This window comes from Mycteria americana, chromosome 1, assembly GCF_035582795.1.
Source record: "Mycteria americana isolate JAX WOST 10 ecotype Jacksonville Zoo and Gardens chromosome 1, USCA_MyAme_1.0, whole genome shotgun sequence".
Lineage (NCBI taxonomy): Eukaryota > Metazoa > Chordata > Aves > Ciconiiformes > Ciconiidae > Mycteria > Mycteria americana.
The window spans coordinates 68,610,707-68,630,930 of record NC_134365.1 but is presented as its reverse complement, the minus strand read 5'-3'; the positions used below and the strand labels follow the sequence as shown (position 1 = coordinate 68,630,930).

General features: G+C 42.3%; 1 protein-coding gene across 2 annotated transcripts; it reads right to left on the bottom strand.

Annotated features, from left to right (window-relative positions):
- Positions 1–1,549: 1,549 nt before the first annotated feature.
- On the bottom strand, positions 1,550–18,598 carry CCDC77 (coiled-coil domain containing 77). 2 transcript variants are annotated; one of them, XM_075504224.1, is made up of 11 exons: positions 18,339–18,598; positions 15,569–15,785; positions 14,160–14,302; positions 11,929–12,025; positions 10,524–10,590; positions 9,452–9,546; positions 8,000–8,148; positions 7,405–7,648; positions 6,375–6,500; positions 6,137–6,289; positions 1,550–4,353 (listed from the first exon to the last, which is right to left on the bottom strand). In XM_075504224.1, exons 1-11 carry the CDS (start codon positions 18,362–18,364, stop codon positions 4,207–4,209), a joined length of 1,464 nt encoding a protein of 487 aa, XP_075360339.1. In that variant the 5' UTR covers positions 18,365–18,598; the 3' UTR covers positions 1,550–4,206. The 2 variants fall into 2 exon arrangements, with proteins under 2 accessions (XP_075360339.1, XP_075360331.1); XM_075504216.1 differs by lacking the exon at positions 18,339–18,598 and adding an exon at positions 17,250–17,660.
- Between the last annotated feature and the right edge of the window lie 1,626 nt (positions 18,599–20,224).

Sequence of the window (20,224 nt, the reverse complement as noted above, 5' to 3'; positions counted from 1 at the left end):
AAGTGTTTAGGGAGTAAAGGGGATATTTCTTACAATTAAAAGCAACTTGGGAATATAAAAGCAAAATACTGCAGAAAAATTAGAAAGAAAAATCTTAAAATGTCCTTATATACAAGTTACCTGTAATGCCACATTGAATGGGGACAAATGAGACATCTTTATTAGGATTTTGGCTGACCAGGCACAAATACATTCTAGTGTAGCAGAATTAAATGTGTTTGTGAGCTGTAATTAAAAGTCTGAATGACATAGCTTTTCACGAATATGAACAGATCTACCAGAACAAAGTACACAGGGATGCTGCTCCCAGCTAGTCTCAAAAAAGTATCTGATTATCAAAGAATTACTTCCTGGCCTACATACAGAGGCATTACAATTCCAGAGTATTAGGCTGCCCACAGAGTCCATCCATACTGGTAAAATGTGCGTGTTTCTGAATTGACACTACTACTTACATAAGCAATTTAAGTACAGCCATTGCATAGAAGTATATACTATACTATTATTTAGATTTATTCTGACAGCTATCAGAACTGTGGCTACAGTTACTCTGCCTTTCTAAGTGCAGTCACAGAGCCAATTAATTTGGGAATTACTGCAAGTTGTGGTATCGGAAGAACATAAGTGATTTTTTTAAATTTTGTTTTGGTTTTCTTACCTTGTGTAACCTTGCTGTGTAGAGCAAGCTGACATAGCATACATTCCTATAATTAAGGCAACTGCACGAGTGCTGAAAAACTCCTACAAATATTGCATATAAATAAAACATAGGTTTAAAGCCAGAAGGAACCATTAAATGATTTCCTGTTAGGTCACATCATTATATTTCATTAAGTTCTAATGTGTCAAACCCAGTGACTTATTAAAACAAGCTACCTTCTCCAGAGGTGCAATCATTTTTTGATTTGAAGACAGAGATGGAGAATTTGTTACCTCCACAAATAGTTTGTTATAATGAGGGAAAAAGCACAATCTTCCTGTTAAAAATGTGTGCTTTTTTTTTTTATTAACTTCAGGTTCAGGCTACTGGTTCTTGCTCAGCCTTTCTCTGCTGGGATAGAGGCACCTTTGGTAGCTTTTTATCTTCAAGATACATGTGTATTAATCAGTCTTCTTAATGTAATACAGTATGAGCTCTTGCACAACCTTTTCTCTTCTGCTGAATCATCTGTGGTTCTGTGCCTTACCCAATATTTCAACATCCTTTCTGAAATGTATGCACTCCTTCCTTACCTAAATAAGGCTACACAACAATAAAGTTTTTCCCTACTGCTCATTTTTCTCCTATTTATGCAAGAAACATGTTAGTATCTTGGCTCACAATAAGAACAGTTGTTCAGTTCTAACCTTTAATCCTCTGTAGGATGGTCTCCTTACTCCTAGAATCAGCCATTTTTGAGATCTTTCAAATTCTGTGTTCCTACATACATAACCTGGCATTTAGTTGTGTTGAAATGATACAAGTCACACGTTACTAACTTAAATTAGCAAAAAAAAGCTAATCAGTCTTTGGAGAAAATGCCATTTTTTTGTTTTCTACCTAAAAATCGTGGAAGAAAATTGACTAATATAGGTCTTGGAACCTTTCCCAGGAAACCCTTTTGGAAAGGCCAATAATTCTTTACGGACATCTTAAAGGGTAGTTGTCAGTGGTAGAAAGCACTTGGTTTTTTAAAGCAGTTCTTGGTTTGAAGGTCCACATTTGTTTTGGCAACATAAAGCAACATCTCACATGATCACATGATGTCACACAGAAAGAACATGTACAATGCTTTGCACTTCCTGCCCTTGGACAAATATTCAAGCTTGCAAATAAAATGGATTTACACATCAGCACTACTGTAATTTCCCCACCGCCCACCCCCTCGAATAGGAAGGGTTCATAGCCTAGAGACAAATTAAGAATAAACTTCAAGCTGCACTTTGATTTTGACACACCAGCAGATATATTAGGAATGCTGTAGTTTTATTCTGTTCAGTCTTTCAAGTAATAAGGAATACTGGTAAGGAAGACAGGAAATTAAACATTTACATCCTTCTTCCCCCGATACTTCCTCCCAATCTTACAAACCTGAATGTCAAAGCCTACAGTCTTAATCCAGACACACTTCAGGGCTTTCAAGTGAGGAAGATGTTATTTCATAGGCAATTCTTTAGCTTGGAAGAGTTGAAAATAAGCAGAAACCCATTTATTTCTATAGGTTCAAGAGACCTTTTTGCTAGCTTCCCATCAGCTGAATTTTAAGTAGATGGATCCTACTGAATAAGTGGCTAATACTTCATTATGCAGCAATTTTCAGAAGCAGCCTTCCAGGCCCTGTGATAACTTTGATATCTTATCTTCAAACCAGTAGCATGTTATTTCACATACAAACTCAATTTAATTAGCTAGACTTATCTGAGAAAGTACAAGTCAACTAAAAAGAGTGAGACTAAATGATGGATAGCATTATTTAATAACCTTCCTCAACTGTCCCCATAGCATCGGCACCCAAGTTGTTCATGAATCATTTTCTGAACAGTTCAGAATTTTCAGCTGAACTAATCAGTGCAACATACTTTAACACAGCCTCTTGTAAGTTGTTGTAGTAATTGAGCATCTAGGTACAGACTGTCAGCCACCCACACTAAAGTCTCTTTGTGATGAATTTGACCTCAAGAACACATACAAGATAAAAGCCACAGTACAGGACCACAAGGCACAGCAAGCTTGCACAAAAAGGATACACAACTGAAGCAGGCCTTGACTTCTTAAGGGATTTTCCCCTCCTGCATTGCTTTATCTGGTGCTATAAAAACAATTCTTTCTCCAAATCTTGACAGCACAAAACCAGCTTTTGCATATCTACCTCTCCCAAACACTGCATAAGGATCTCCATGGCCATTACCATGTCCAAAAGAAACTGCCTGCTTTCACACACTAAGTTCTTTCCAACAGGAAAGGAAGTGCTGGTAGCCTATAGGTGTATACTTCAGAAAGATATTACTCTGCTTGTGTCACATTTAACAAGGTAGGAAAGGTACAGTAGGAAACAGAGGCACTGAAATCCCTTTTCCAACACAGATCTGCTCTCAGTCTACAAGATTTGCTGATGCTACGGTAAAAGCATGAATACCCATAATTATAAACTGGGCTGAAGCCATGTTGTAACCCTTTTCATGATTTAATCTGTTTTCTAGGATTGTGATGTCCTGATGTCTGGTATGAAGATAGTCATCATATAGCTAGACTTATATTTATCATGTAGCAACTAGGCACCTGCTCTTCCACCCCAGTTTCAGTTACAGTTCAGTAGCAACAACTGCTGTAGCAAAAGTTGACCATGATTTGTTGGTACGTAAACATGATATTGTTTAAAGCTACAAAGACAGATAATATGGTGGTTAAGGAAGATACTAGATGCCTTTTATTATGGGCTTCCTCTGTGTGTTAAGTTAAACTGGGAGGAAGGGGACGAGAAGATGACACTCGATAGTGTAGTATTTCCCTCCCCCCTCAAACATTCCAAACAAGTGTAGATGTTGCTGGTTCTTCAGATGAGTTCTATAACACGTTATCTTTTTCCACCATATTAAATCAGTCAGGTTTGTCCCAATTAGGTTAGAACCAAGCAAAGGGAAGCCATTTAAAAATAGTTATACTGTCAAGGGGAGAGTCAGATGTAATACACTTTAGTACGTACTTTCTATACATGGTCTTTTTCAAAGAAAATTTCCACTTACATCCTGAAGTGCCTAAGCACCAAAACAGTAATCATTTGAACCATTTTAAAGCTGCTGCTCACATAGGAAAAGGTCAGTCACACAATTCAGATCTTGAACCAGATCCCTCCATGATTATTAATTTCATTATAGCCATATATATGGTTTATAATATGCTCCAAATAAGGGTGAAAGCCAGTATACACTGACCCCTACCACAGATATGAAGGTAAGATGAAGTCATAAGCATATTCCTGATTTATCAGTCATCATGTACTTTCTATGTCAGTCTTATCAGATGCCATCTCTCAGCTGAAACAGCAATATAATCCGGCACATTAGGAATGGCTCATATACAATGTTATGACATTGACTGCAGATTTCCTCAAGCCTTCTGTCACTGGATGCGAGGAAACAGACAGGCAGGAGCTGCTCTCACGTATGACTATTCCAGCCTAGCAATGTCCCATTTCTAGAACTACGATGCCAGCTAATACCTCAGCTTCAGCAGACCCGTAGTTCATTCTCTAAGCCATAGATTTTTGCTTTTAAGTTTTTTAGTTCTCCTTGAATTTTACGGGTTAGTCTGTTTCCTTGGCGGACCTCATGTAGAATTGCAAGATCCTGGTCTGGTCCAATATTCAGAGCCACCTAAAAAGGAAAAGAAAAACAGATTAAGAAAAACAAAGCTGTACAGAATAGGATGTAGAGAGTACGATGATGAGGATATGAGGGAGAGAACTCGAAAGGAGACCCTTTGTAGCTGGCAAAGAGGATGCTTAAGCTAATATCACTAGGCTAATGCATATCACCAATAGAAAGGTGCTCCAGAACAAAAACTAAAGAACAAAGCTTTTATATATTATGGTGTTATATTACTGGCAAAGGAGAAATCTGGATAGAATATAATCAAGTTTACTCATAACCTATTGACTCCTTTTTAATTCCTGTATTATTTAGACACCCACAAAAAGAAGCAAGTTAAAATATTTATCAACTAACTTTTATCTAGTTCTAAGTACCTCACCTGATATGATGACATTTTATCATCTTTTGTTACTAGAACTAGAGGTGGTTTAACTGCTGTGGCCAACCTCCTGCCTCCTGAGCTGCATACGATTCAAGAGCAGTTCAAGTACAACAAACGCCTAGTCTCAGGCCATGTTGTATGGCCCATACTGAGCTGAACAAAGGCTGCTGGATAATCAGAATTCCTGATGGCAAGCTAGCCACGGCTGCCATTTCCTGTCACCGTGGAAGTGGATAGCATGCCAGCCCACTTTCAACGGCAGAGCAGCACAGCCCTCTTTTCTCTCAACCCTTTAGGGTGTCTCATTGTCATCATGTAGTTCTTGGTCAAAGATTTTAGTATGCAAATCAGGAAATTTAGTCATCTGCAGTCATTTTGACCTCAAGTAATGAGAAGGATTTAAAGATCACGCTGGAGACGTCTATCAAGTATTTTGTTCCTCTGCCCTCTTGTGGTTAAAAGTGTAAAGACATTAAGAATACAATTAAGAGCACACCCACAGTTACAAACATACAGGTCTGTAGTAAAGGTACCATAGGCAATTTTTCCCTCATTCACATGTGCTGTTTAGTCCTTAAAGAATAAAGTTTAAAAACCCACAGCCCAACAAGAAATTAAAAAAAAAATCGAAGCCTTTAGTGAAGACAAATGCATTAGTCTAAGTAAACTGAACTGTGCGCCAAAAGTACAGAAAACAAGTGAATCGGTAGCACTGCCAGATTCCTGAAAGAGAGTCGGCTGGACAAAAGCTATGCCTAGATCATCCTCTCAAGCATATCTTAGACAAAAATTTCATCCTAAACTCCAAGCAACATCAAAACTGTGGCTTCCCTTCTAAGCTGTTATGATGTTCATCTATGCATCTGGAAGCTACTACAGAGTACGCAGCTTCAACTTCCAGCCATTGTTTCTGCAGTGATTTTTTCAGAGTTACAAATGAGATATTAACAAAGGAATAAATAGAATATTCACAATACTCAAGTGAATGATCTACCTCTTCCTGGAACAAAACCAAACACTATGGCCCCCAGAAAGAAAACCAATCTTCATTTTGCAGGATATACTTCTGAAACAAACTACTTTACTGCCTTGCAATTTTGAGACAGCTAAGTGAGCTACAGGTATCAGATAAGAACTTTCAGAGTTGCAACAAAAATACACAGCTAATGCATAAATCAGGACAGTTCCTGGCAAGCTTGATGCCTTACTGATTAACAAAGACAAATATTTTTTGCTTCATAAAATATGTAAGAGGGCAAGTTTTGACAAATATTAATATCTAAAGGAGTACTTAGGCAAGAAATTATTTCCTTAACTCTAGGGAAATACTGCATTTAAATACTGAGAATACACCTTTATAGGGTAAACCCATAATAGTCTGCCTCAGAAATGCTTAGCTCTTACCTTAAAGAGCTGCTTCTCTACCTCTTTCAGCTTCTGCCGAAGCTGTTTAATGTCATTCTTGAAGCCTTCCACTTCCATATTACGACGTTTTTCCAAGGCCTCATATCGCTGAGTCATCAGCTTCAGGCGCTTCCCCATCTTTTCTGAGCGTTCCTATGGAGATGAAAATTCAATAGGGTATACAAAATAAATGCTGCAAGATCATCACATAGCTAGCAGATGATTACACACTAATTACCTTAAAGAGTTCTCTGCCAACATCTCCCTCCTCACGAATTCTAGCCAGCTCACCTTCCAGGGTGACACACTGCTCTCTATACATGTTTGATAGGTGCTGTTCCTGCAATAGCTGTTCTTGCAGTGACTAGGACATAGGAGGAACAGAAAAGAATCAACTCAAAAGCCAGTGCTCACAAAATTTCCCCTGTTCTGGAAAAGCAAGTGTGATAGATTGACAATATGACAGGCAAATAAAAATTAACAACTGGAGCTACAGCTAATGAAATAACTAGGTAAGGACAATATTCTAACACCACTTCCATTACCAAAACCTTTTAATTAGGTCATCAGTTCTGCATGACTGCTCATGAACAGTTAAAGAACTCTCTCCTCTTCCCCTTAAAAATAATATTCAGCTAATGCTGTAATTCCCCTTTTCACAGCTGCTTGTCCAGCACTGCCTTTGAGAAGCATCTGCATTCAGTGATAGATGAAAACAATTCCCTATTGCCTGTTTACTTTCCAATTCCTTCTTGCCTGTTTACCCACTTCAGATCTCCCAACTTCTCACTGGAAGTATACTAGAAGTGGAAGAAAAATCCTGACTACTGTAGAAGAGCTGGGGGACATCAATGAAAGGACTTATTCTCCCCTGACAGCAGCAAGGAAGATACAGACACTGCATTCTAAGTCCATTAGTGAGAGCATTTACACTAAAAGAAAGGCATGTGCAACAAGCAGGTCAAGAACTGTTGGCCTACATGTCACGTGGCTTGCAGAAGTAGGGATTTGTTCTGGGCATAAAAGAAACTGACAGTGAAGTGCTACCATAAATCCTAACTATACATTTTATCTGAAATTTGCAAGCAATGCTGATTTCGAGGCAGGAGAGGGTTTTTTCTTACATTAGTGCCAACAACATAAGTTATGGCAAGCCAGTACAGCTTTGAAACAGCTGCTAGCTACTGCCTATCTTGGCAAAACCCAGATGCTTGCAATTTTCTAGTAAAAAACTGTTAAAGAGCCTCTACCTAGAACAAAAAAATTACCTTTATTTCTCTGCTGTGGAGTTTCCAAGCTCCATCATCTGCTCGAAGCATCTTCTTGGTATCTCTCTGCTTCTTCTCTCTTCCTGGCTCCCTGCTGATAATAAGCTGATCCAGATCTTTGTCAAGTTTCCTCAACAGACTGTCCTTCTCTGCCATCCATGCTTTCTCACTGGCTCGGGCATCAAACTTGAGCTGGAGAAAGTCACGTGTACTCTCATATAAGAGATTTTGGGTCTTATGGAGTCTGTAAAAAGGGATACCAGTGGAGTTAATTAACTTCTTTCCTAGTTCCTACCTTAATTTCCTCAGTCATCATTGCAAGTTGGAAAAAGCATGGAAGAAGAAGTAGGTGCTTTCCTAACGAGTTTAGCTCTTCTCATCTAATGAAAGAAGTGATATTCTTCCAATGTGAAATAGGATTTTTAATATGCAGATTACTCTATTCATCTTCTTCCACACACGCTACCAAACAGATGGCTGCATAATTTGCTTTTCTGCCTGCTGCAGGAAGCAACATACTGAAAGCCAAAATATTTCTATTGTTCCCCTCTCTTCTCATCTCATGAGTACATCATAGTCATTCTCTCACACTCACTTATCTGTTATAGTTTTGATCTTGTCCTGGTCCCTCTGATGCTGGACCTTGGCTTCCTCCATGTGAATCCGCCTGTCCTCTAGCAGTGCCTCAACCTGCTCCTTGGCTAATCGTGTCTGTTCTTCTATCTGAGCTTGCAGGGCCTCCACCTAAATAAGCAAACAAAGACATTACTGAATAAGACCTCACAGCAGCTCTGCTCCTGTCCTTGCAAGTCTCTTTTAAATTCCAAGATTCAGATCAAAGACTCTACCCGATAATACCTTTGAGAGTTCTCATTTCTCAAATTTTTATTTTTGTTTTAATGCTAAGTATTTCAAAGAACTAAAACATTTTAAGAAAAAAATCATGCTATAGGCAAGACGGGCATATTATAAGCATCAACAATAGATTGAAGATATTGGAAAGATTCAAATTTCACACAGGATGTGACAAATCCTGTGGAATATGCAGACACACTTCTGTCCCTGTGCTACCATCTTCCAATGAAATGGTGATATAAAAATACTTAAATCCTAGGAAGGCAGCAAGTCCAATATCTTGAACAAAAGAAATTACTCAACCAGAATTAATTACTAAATGTAAACAAGATAATGAGTGAAGGAGAGGGATGCAAAGAATCTTGATCTAGGGCACATAGTCAGGGAGGCAAATTGGAACAAGTAATTGAAAAATGTGCATCTGGCCTATGTGTGAGAAACTATCTGAAAAAACTTGGCGTGTATTTAGATTGCTTATTTTTATGACAATTTTGTATGATGCTTTTGCTCCAGAATAAATGTTGTTAGATAACTGGCCATTAGGCCAGTCACCACTGCCCTTGAACAAAAAACAAAACAAACAAACAAATCTATCTGCTGTACAAGTTTGCTCTTTAATTTGCTTTTCTTGACTCATCCTTCCTCATGCTTTACATACAGCTTCTGGTATCTTCCCCAGTTCATGATTCTGTATATTTTATCTTTCATTCTGTCATGCTATCTACACCCTATCTTTCACTGAAGTCTAGCAAAGGGAACATTTCATTGTACTAGTGCGTCTTATCAGGGCTGCCTAATTCTGTCTCAGACACATTGCTTTTGTCAGACTTCCACAAAATACCCAACCCTGCAGATCTTCTGTGCGTTTAATGTAAATTCATAGCCACAATCAAATTATGGGAGATAACATCAATTACACATTCTATATTTAAGGGCAACACATTCCAGCTGACATTAGTGGAACATCTGCTTATGTAAAGCTTCCAGAATCAGACCCAAGTTCTTAAATCTAAGCCTACATTAATCGCAAAGAAACAGCTAAGTAAACTGATAGAAAGTGGGAATCCATAGTAAGATGTGGGGACTGATAAAATTGGTATGTCTACATCTTATCTAAGCAGACAGCATATTTGTCTATCATAATTTCCTGGACAGCCAGGAATTATGTCCATTGTTTAGGAAATGTTTTTACCTGAAGTAGAAGTGTTTGGTTATCTCTCTGATATCTCTCAGGACTTTCTGGTTTCTCTCCTTTTGCTGCTAGTTTTGAAGTGCTCCTCTTGGTGCCTATTGCAGAAATTTAACAGAAGTACAAAAGGGTTTTCCAATCTACCTGCAGTACCTTTCCAAGCACAAAATATTGTATGTTCTGGCAGGCCTACAAGAACAGGAAAAAGCTTGCCAGGTGGTTTAACTGCTGTGGCCAACCTGCTGCCTCCTGAACTGCATATGATTCAAGAGCAGTTCAAGTACAACGAACGCCTAGTCTCAGGCCATGCCGTATGGCCCATACTGAGCTGAACAAAGGTTGCTGTATAATCAGAATTCCTGATGGCAAGCTAGCCACGGCTGCCATTTCCTATCACCGTGGAAGTGGATAGTCCTTGCTACAGCCACAAGGACTTCTAGGAAGGCTAGCTGGAAGAAAAGATTTTCAGAACTCATGGTGATCACATACCTTTATCCCACACTATCACACCAAAATATTTAGGCAACCTACTAATTTTCTTGGCATATATAGAAAGCAAACTTAACACATTTTCTTAAATAACTGATGAATAGGCAGATGACACAGCTGCACAAGCATCAAGCCTCGAATGAGTTTTGAGCTTGTTAGCTAATTTCAGTCAATTTAGAAGAGGCAGTTATTTCAAAAGAGAAAATCATTAAGTAGGCATCCAGACCCACACTACTGTCTACACTAAAGGCAAGCAGAACCTCACACCTTGGAATGGCTGTGGCTAAGGGTGCCTGTCCAGTTGGTACCTGCATAGTTCCAGAACAGCCATTCCACAGTCTTACCAGCCTCTTCCTTAGCTGAGCAGATCACGGACATGAGAGCCAGCTCAGGTTATTTTAAAAGATTTTGAAGGGAAGCCAAGAGTACTGCATGTATACGTATGTACACATGGATACATTTAGGGAACTTAATGGAGGTATACCAAAGTACTCACAGTAAGGAATTATTTTGGTATACCGGACACAAACACACAGAGGAACAAGTATCAATAGCTGGGCTGCTGTTAATCAGCTTGGTGTGGTACCTGTTCTAGAAGTATCATTTCGTTCATGTGACTCCCTGGAGTTAGCTGGCCTTTGCAGAACAGTAACCTATAGAAACAAGATTAGGTATCTTCGCTGAACATCTGACTTTTCCAAAGTTGCAATGGTCAAGAACAAATCTTAAAGAGTAAAATGATATATCCAAAAGAATAGCATTACCTTACTTCTACCACAAGACAAGGAAGACATTCACAAGTGTAATGTCCGTGTTGAAAAGTTTCCTCTATCATGGCTGAGTTTTGCCATTTCTGCCTCTATTTTTTTTCACCGAAATAACTGGAAAGTAATCATGCCTTTGCTGGCTTCATTAGGATGAAAATCAGCACCCTCAGCAGGAAAAGGAGCATTTTGGGGACAGAGAGGAGAGGAGAAGAGGAAGGTGAAGATGAAGATTATGTTATTTCCTGCTTTCATATTCCTTCTTGCCTTAGCAAGACAGAGAAACACGAAGCTTGATTTATCAGCACATTCACTCAAGTTATTGAACAAGCCTGGGATAAAAGCTAACCAATAAAACTATTGAAACAACTCAACTGTTGAACTGAAACCCCCTTAAAAACAGGAGGCCATGAGGGAGCTGGTTATAACCCCAATGCTTATCTTGAGGTCAATGCTATATAATAGGCCTAATTTTAGAGCTACCCTGTATCAGGGACTTTTAAAGCTTCTGCAAGATTTTTGAACTGCTTGAGCAGTGCAGAGCAACCACAAACAATGCAGCATATTTTAGCCTTTTTCTGCACCTTATTCCAAGACAAATCCTATATTCCATCATAGTCTCTGTATGTCCGAATCATTCATGATTCATGACTTTAAGTAGGTTCAACTACACTGCACTTCATATGCACTGCCATTTAATCAATTTGAAATAATTTCTGAAATATGCAGTACAATATTGCCTAGAGGGGATGGCTCTTCTGCAGTCTCCTGCCCAGGAAACTGCTGCAGCAACCTCAACACTGCTTTATTCTTTACTGAGGCCCTAAGAGATAGGCACTCTGAGATAGCTGATCTTCAAACACCCCACCTGGTCATTTTCTGCACTTCCTTTTTTTCTTTTTCTCTTTGTAGTGTTCTCTCCAACTTCTCCATAACCATTTGCCAGATGGCTTCAGACTCCTGTCTGACATTTAGGAGGCTGATCTGGAGGTATGTTTTGGAGGGGGAGTGATGCTAAGAGGACCTGCTTCCAGTGTGCTTGTTCCTACTTATCTGTCAGCAGCTATACTAAAACCTGATGTTGCTACAGAGCTACAGTTCCCTCCTGCTTTGGACTCATTTAGCAACTTTTGACCTGTGGGACAGATCTGGTCTGTGGTCAGCCTCTGGGGTACAGATCTTCATGTTACAATCAAAAGCAGAGTTCTACAGAAAAACAGAACTTGCCTTATGTGGAGGCTCCTTGTGAAAATATGTAACTTCTCCTTTGTCTGTTCCCACTAAAGCCAGGAGATGTTGAATTTTTTTTCTATCCTCCAATTCCCTGGAATTCAAAGAAAGTGGTCAGTACATCGCTATTTTTAAGTACATCAAGACATTGTGACACACTGTCTTTCTAGTTTACTCGTTAATGCTTACAAGTTTTCCAAACTGTTGCAGTTCTTGAGAATGCTGCTTTAAAAACAAACTCCCCAAAGACATTACTGATGTTGCCAATATAATAACACCACCACCAATTCTGCTGGCATTGGGGAGCATTCCTCTTTTCAACTATGACAATACTACATAGGCTGATATAGCAATAGCACATGGTGGTAAAGAATTTGCATTCCAGAGTTATGAACTACCTAAAGTTCTTTCAAATACTTCATTCAACAGATTGTAAATGTCTATTGTTTTTAAAGCAAACTACATTAAGGGCTGTATCAGAGTTTTCATCACACTCGTGAGAAGTGCCAAAGCACACCAACACACGTTTTGACTTAAGTTCTTAAAACTTTAACAGAAAACTTGATATTATCACCCACAAAGCAAAGGAGCTAGCTGCCAGGTTGGGAACTCCTTTGCCACTGGCAGCTAGTCTGGTACAGCAGGTTATATTCCAGTTCACCAACTAAATGGCATTAAAAAGGAGTGGCTGTCAACATGATCTCATAGAGTGAGGGGAAACTATTTGCTTTGGTCTGTATTTTCTATTTGAGCTTAAGTGTTTTTAGGGCTGGGGCTGAGGGAGGAAGTTTTGCCAGGCAGGTGCAAGGTCTGTGTATTGGGTTTGCGTGGCAAGGTTTTGGTAGCAGAGGGGCTACAGGGGTGGCTTCTGTGAGATGCCAGAAGCTTCCCCCATGTCTGACAGAGCCAATGCCAGCCAACTCCAAGACAGACCCACTGCTGGCCAAGGCTGAGCCCATCAACGATGGTGGTAGCACCTCTGGGATAACAGAGTTAAGAAGGGAGGAAAAAACTGCTGCAAACAGCAGCTGGAAGAGAGAGGAGTGAGAACATGTGAGAGAAACAACTACGTGGACACCAAAGTCAGTGAAGAAGGAGGGGGAGGAGGTGATCCAGGGGCCAGAGCAGAGATTCCCCTGCAGCCCGTGGTGAAGACCATGGTGAGGCAGGCTGTCCCCCTGCAGCCCATGGAGGTTAACGGTGGAGCAGATATCCACCTGCAGCCCGTGGAGGACCCCATACGAGAACAGGGGGATGCCCGAAGGATGCTGTGACCCCCTGGGAAGCCCACACTGGAGCAGGCTCCTGGCAGGACCTGTGACCCCGTGGAGAGAAGGAGCCCACGCTGGAGCAGGTTTGCTGGTAGGACCTGTAACCCCATGGGGGACCCACGCTGGAGCAGTCTGTTCCTGAAGGACTGCACCCTGTGGAAAGGACACATGCTGGAGCAGTTCATGAAAAACTGCAGCCTGTGGGAAGGACTCACATTGGAGAAGATCGTGGAGGGCTCTCTCCCGTGGGTGGGACCCCACGCTGGAGCAGGGGAAGAGAGTGAGGAGGAAGGAGCGACAGAAGCAACATGTGATGAACTGACCACAACCCCCATTCCCTCCCGGTCCCCCTGCACTGCTTGGGGGGAGGAGGTAGAAAATTCCAGAGTGAAGTTGAGCCCGGGAAGAAGGGAGGGGTGGGGGAAAGGTGTTTTAAGATTTGGCTTTTATTTCTCGTTATCCTATTCTGATTGGTAATAAATTAACTTCCCCAAGTCGAGTCTGTTTTGCCCATGATGGTAACTGGTGAGTGATCTCCCTGTCCTTATCTTGACCCACAAGCCTTTCGTTGTACTTTTTCTCCTCCTGTCCAGCTGAGGAGGGGAGTGAGAGAGTGGCTTGGTGGGCACCTGGCATCCAGCCAAGGTCAATCCGCCACAGTCTGCTTAAATCAGAACCTCCACATTCAAACTGGCAACTCACAATTCAAATCTGAATCTATGTTCAACTTCTGCTCTTTCTTCTACTACCGGAACAGGAAGAATAATAAGTGGAAACATATTTAGCAGCTCAACAGATTGCATTCCACTTCCAAGGCTGGTATGATTTCATAGGAATACTCCCTGGGAAGTGTGGCATAATTGCTTCTCTGAAGACTCCAGATCTGGATGAGAACTACAACATAATGCATGCAATTGCTACTGCCAGTGACCCAGCCCACCATCTAAGAGAGCACACCTGATTTTCAGCCGGTCATTCTCTGAGTAAAGACGAAGGACATGTTCCCTCTCCTGGAAGAGGTAGACTTGCATATCACTCAAAGCCTTTTGCAGCTCTGCAATTTCCTCCTCTCGCTGACGTAACTCCCACTGCAATTTGTGCTAGGTAGAGAAAATGAGGTACTTGAAATGATACACAGCATTGGGGAACACTTACAAACTGTTTGTGCCCTGAGCCTGTAATTGGTATAGAACAACTGCCAGTTCAAGTGAATTATTTTAATTCTCTTACAAAATTTGACCAGATGAGGGCAGCATTGGAAAAATTATTAAAAAAATGTGTCAACAGGGAGTTCAGAGCCCTGAGAATCATTGTCACTATACAACAGTCAAATAAGGCCTAAGCTAGGGTCTCCAGTTTCCAATGGTTGCACTTCTGCACTGGCGGTCAGAGTGGCACAGGTATGGGGAGTCTGACATCAACAAAAACATAGCAAAGCCTCTGTAATAGCACTTACTCTTAAAAGAAATTACGGAAGAATAAACATTAAAATACCCGTATGGTTTAGTAGTGAGAAACCTGGTTAGTTACCAAGTTTCATTAATGATTTTCTACCTGGTGTGGAAAACTAACAAACCTTTCAGAAAACCATTCCCATAGGAGAGAAGGCACTATTTTGGAACCTGCCCCTCTTTCCCGTACATTGAACAAAAGTAACTTGTACGCCACGTATTTCCACATATTTCAGGCTGCTTCAAGCATAGCCAGTACTTGAGGAGGCACCTCAATCACCTCAGAAGTGATGGTTCTATTCCCAAAGGGTCATTCACAATTACAAAGATGACTGCTAGACAGATGTATGCTGTAAGGCATATCAGAGCACTGAATATCTTATACATATTCTATAAGATTTTTTTCTTTTAAAAGGCAAAGATTTTTAGGTTTTGGAGTTTCTTTTAAATTCGCATTTATTTGCTGTGTAGCGTACTGCCTAATAGCCTATTGCCAAGCTTATGAATTCCATTGCAGTAAATACAAATTATATCCGTATCTCAAAGCCCGCTAAATTTGGACAAAAGAGCATTCATTCTTCACTATGAGAAACAAGGGAAAGAAGTTGGACCACGTGGGAACTGAACATCTAAACTCATGCTTTAATTTAAAAAAAAACAGAAACAAACAACCCACTGTGAAGATATAACCAAACTATAATAACTTAAGAATAGAAGAATATCCTTTGCTTTGACAGAGGACAGACAGCTAGATCTTACAATCAAACCCTGAAATCTACTTATTTCTTCTTAGCTCAGTTCTACCACATTACTGGTAAATCTAAGACCATCTGTGCTGAGTTTTCAACCAAAGAGAAATACTAAGTTTGTGTAAGGATACATAGTCCATCATCATTCAAAAACTCTTTTCCTAACCTGCTCATCATACGTTTCTTTATATCTCTCCAGCCTTTTTACCAAATCCTCATGTTCCTCATCAAAGTCAGCAATCTTCTTACGGTAGTATTCCAGCAGCTCCCGGGAGGGACGGAGAAAGGCCAAGCGCTCACTGATTGAAGGGAGAGGAGTAAAGTCCTCCTGATTCGGAGATTGAGAACTAGCATATCTGGATGAGACATGGGGGGTTGCCAGCCTGGACAGAAACAGTTTCTAATGACATGTAAGCTTCAGACAATAAAATAACTTCATAAAATAGTTAAAAATAGATTTTCAATTTTAACACAGGTTCAATTTCAAACACAGATTAGCTTGTCTGTGCTCTGGGTATTAACAGGAGATCACAGCATTTAGGAGAAATAAAAGCTTTGATATAGAACAGCTTGCAGGCTTGCTATACTGTGGAGATGGGGCCAACTGATGGAAAAGGGAGAAAGAAAAATGTTATGGAAGGAAAGTCTCATAGGCTATTTGGGGAGGGTGAACATGAAAGGAAGAGGAGGAAGGAAAAGAAGGAGAGAACAAAGGGGACAAAAAAGTCCATTGTTGTGCAATTAGAAGCAGCAGCCACTGTGAGATAAAACAGGAAGACATAATCTGTGACAGAATCACTATCTGATATCCAGAGAGAAAAACACAGTCTAAAGAAAGACTAAAAGAATAATTCAACAGTCCTTCTAAAGAAAGACTGTTGAATAATGACAATAATTCAGGTTGGCTGATGCACCAGCCACCATAATTTAAGATGTAGGTCTAGGAATGTACATGCTTTCCTTTCTGGTGTACTTGATTTTATCCACATAGCTTGTCCACCCTTGATAGTGAAATAGAAGCTTCCAAGTTATTGAATCTTATGTTGAGGTACTAGATGGAAAGCGTGTCAATATTACATAAATCAAATCAAGAATATGTGTGTGTAATTACATATCTGTTTTTTCTTTTAAGCAATGTTTACTGCATTCAAACATTTAATCTGCTCAAACAAGTACCAAATTTGCAAACAGAGCTGCACATAAAGTTCAAAACTCCCTTGGGAAGTGTTCTTTTCGTTATTTATGCTGATCTGACAAACACGCCTTTTTTTTTAATGATGCCATGTGTAACAGAATTAAAGCTAAGAAGCCTCTTTACTAAAGATCTGCTTAAAAAACACCACAGTCCAGAATCTGATTCTGGAGCCAGTGCTAGAACTTTGATCATAAAGTGATCTGGCAGGTGACACTGAGGCAGCGGTGACCTTTATGGACCAGCTCACCAAAGCTGCTTAGATCAGAACCCCCGTGTGCTACATCCATGAAAACGTGCCACGCTCCTTAATTCCTGGCACTGTAGGGAAGTATTAAATAGACAGTAATATGATTATTTCACGTAGGAACTTTCCCACCAGCTGTGCCCAGAAATGCCTTAAACAACACACTTGGAAAAATAAATAACAGCAACAGAAGAAAACAGGTAACATAGGCAGAAGGTGAATACTTTATTACTGAACTAGAGAACAGTGGAAATGGAAAAGGGTAAGGAAGCACAGTGTGTACAAGAGCGGACAAAACGGTGCCTTTACGTTAAGCCTGGCTACCTGACAGAAAGGAGAGAGCTGCGGGGCCAGAGCCCGCAGAGCAGCTTCGGCGCGGGGTGACTACGGAGGCAGCCCCCACACTACCTTCTGGAGCGAGGGGAGGTCCCCGGAGAGCAGTCCGTTGCGCTCATGGCGTCCCTGCGGAAGGGCCGGGCTTACCGCGGGTAAGGGACAGAAGCTTCCAACCAGGACTCAGCCGGGCTGCCTGCGGCCCCGGGAGGCTGGCGGAGATGCGGGTGCCCGGCGGAAACACGAGCTAGGGCGCGTTGCAGGCCCCGCTGGGAACAGCCACCGCCGCGCGGAAGAGCCCCTGGCAGGCCCCCTGCCAAACAAGGCAGGGACAAGCTCCCGAGGCAGCGCGGGAGGGGGCCGGCACCACCCGCACACGGCCACCGCCACCTCACGACCCTCTATTGAGAGCGGCCCCCAACGGCAAAATAACCGCTGTAACCGACCCACAACTTAAACGGCGAAACGACCTGCCGCCTGCCGCCTCCTCCAATCACAGGCAGCCTTGCATGCGGCGCCGACCGTCTCAACCAATCAGTGCTCACGACACGGGCGCCAGGGGCTCCGCGGCAGGCTCGTCTGGGAGTTGTAGTCCCTGAGTGGCCGGCAGAGGGGGCGGGGTGGGAGGGCTCTGCGCGTGCGCGGCCGGCGGTGTGGGCGGGGCGGTGATGGGCACCGAGCGGCGGGGTCGGGGGGTGTTTGTGGCGGGAAGGGGGGGGGGGGGGGGGGCCTGGCTTAGTAACCCGGCTTTGGTGACGGCAGGGCTTAGGGCTGTGGGCAAGGTAAACGCAACCTGCAGCGGGAACTCGTTTCATCAGCAACGGCAAAAAAAAAAGCCAAACCCAACTTCCATTTTTCCTTGAACGAAACGCGGGGGTCGCGAAGCACGCCAAAGTTGTTACTGGTTCGCTTTCTGGCTGAACATCCACGTGTATTGTTTTAGATCACTTAGATGCTTTTTAGCCTCTTCATCCCCCCATTTATCTTCCCATACCCAGCAGCGCTTAGTAGTATTCTCACAATTTATGCAATACGCTGTTTCCTAATTTCGTTGCTTAAGCGCGCTGGAAAAAACCTGCACACTAATAAGCCAGCTTTTTTTCTTAACTTTCTTTAAAGAAATTGTCTTTCTGTGTTACAAAAAAAAAATCCAGGCTTACTTACAAAACTATGAGGTTCTTCAAATCCATTTTCTCAATAAAGAGAGAGGAGGGTGGATCATTTTCTGGGCAAAGTCCGGAAGAAAGGCTGCTGTTACCCGTGGCCAGACTAGCTGCTCTCTCCGCTTCTCATAAAGCAGTTGAATACATTGTACAAGGGGCTGAAGTCTTCCCTCAGGGAAGTGATAAATACTTCCAGACGACCAAGAAGAGTAAAGATTGACGTGGGGTACACGAGTCCCAGCATGGCCCAGTGTTCCAGAGGCCAACGGCCCCCAAACCCAAGGGGGTAACGGAGAAAAGCATAAAATTCTGTTGCAAAAAGGGTATCTTGCAGAACTGATAAAATGAAAAAAAAAAGCCCCCTCACAGGTTATTTGGGATTTTTAGCTTTTTACTCTGTTAGGAAAACCTGCACCCTTCCCAGCAGCCCCTTCCAGAGCCCTCCACTAGCCCAAACTTACTAAGACAAAACTGCAACAACCTTGAACAGTCTAGAAGGAAATCAGCAGAAGGCTGGTTCTCAAAACAAAGCTTTTGCATGGATTAGGTGCTTTCTGGCATGGAGTTTTTCCTCTCTAGTATTCCTGGCTAAATCACTGCTTATCTTGGAAATTGGGTACATTGTTGATTCTGCTGTTGGGAACAGAATACGCATACGCATACATTTCCTCAAAAGATTGTGGTACAGCTCATCAGGAGAGAGACACAACCAGCTAACAGAAGAAAAAAAAATGTCAGGAGTATGTAGAAATCTAATTTCTAGATACTGGTAAGGAAACATCTGCACTCCACATGCTTCTACAACCGTAAAAGTATCAGGCATCCATGTCAGGAACCTCCTGCACAATACAAGAAGTCATTGCAGCAACACGGTAACTGTTGGTAAACTCACTCAATGTCTTATAAGATCAGTTTGCTCTTACCTATAACTTTTGTCAAAATGAACCATTCACATTGGAGCCATTTGCTTCCCATATGTAAAATGTGGGCGACACCTCTTCAATCTGGCAGGGAAGCGATGCAGGTAAATGTATTAGTCTGTCTGAAGGGGATCTTGTAAGCCTCATGGTAACGGGAGGAGGAAATTAACTTTTTCTGAGACTGAAATAGTACACCAGGGCCAAGGCTGGAATAAACAGTAAGAATAAGTGAGATGTGGAGTGTGGTGAACACTGAAGGCAGGGTTCTGGTTAAAAAAACCCAAAACACGCAATTCTTTTTTGAAGACTATGTAGTAATGGATAGGTAAAAGAGGTACCAGGCGAGTTCTAACTTGCGAGTACTTGACTGTGGAAATAAAACATTCCGTATGGGGAGGAGGAGATCAGCAGAGTCTCTATACACGATGCAGAAGTTGGGGGTTGATTGTGGAGTACTTCACACGACCTTGTAATTAATTATGACCGGACTTCTGAGACCTTAACAGAGAAGCAGCAAGAGGGACGCTCGGGGCCAGAGACGGTGGAGCTGCCCACAGAAGTGTACGTTGAGTGGCGTTAGCACTGGTTAATGGAGGCTAAACTCGGGAGCGGCCAGCACAGCCGCCTCGCAGGGTCACAACAGCAGCCCTTCCCTCAGGCACCCAGCAGACGCCGGGGGTGCCGGCCTGGGCCGGCTGGCGGCCCCGCCCTCAGCGCCGCCGTGCTGACGGCTCCTTTTCTGCAGAAGTTAAAAAATTAAAGACAGGACTCCGCGGAAGGCGCTGGGCACCAGCTGAGCTGCCGGCAGACACGACCCCAGGGCTCGGGCAGCCTTTCCCGGGCAGCCCCCGGCTTCGCGGCCCCCCGCGCCTGAGGGAAGGGCAGGCCGCCCCTCCCCCTCCCCGGGCCCAACGGCCGCCGCGGGGGCGGGGCCTGCGGGAGGGGCGTGGCCTGACGGAGGGGGCGG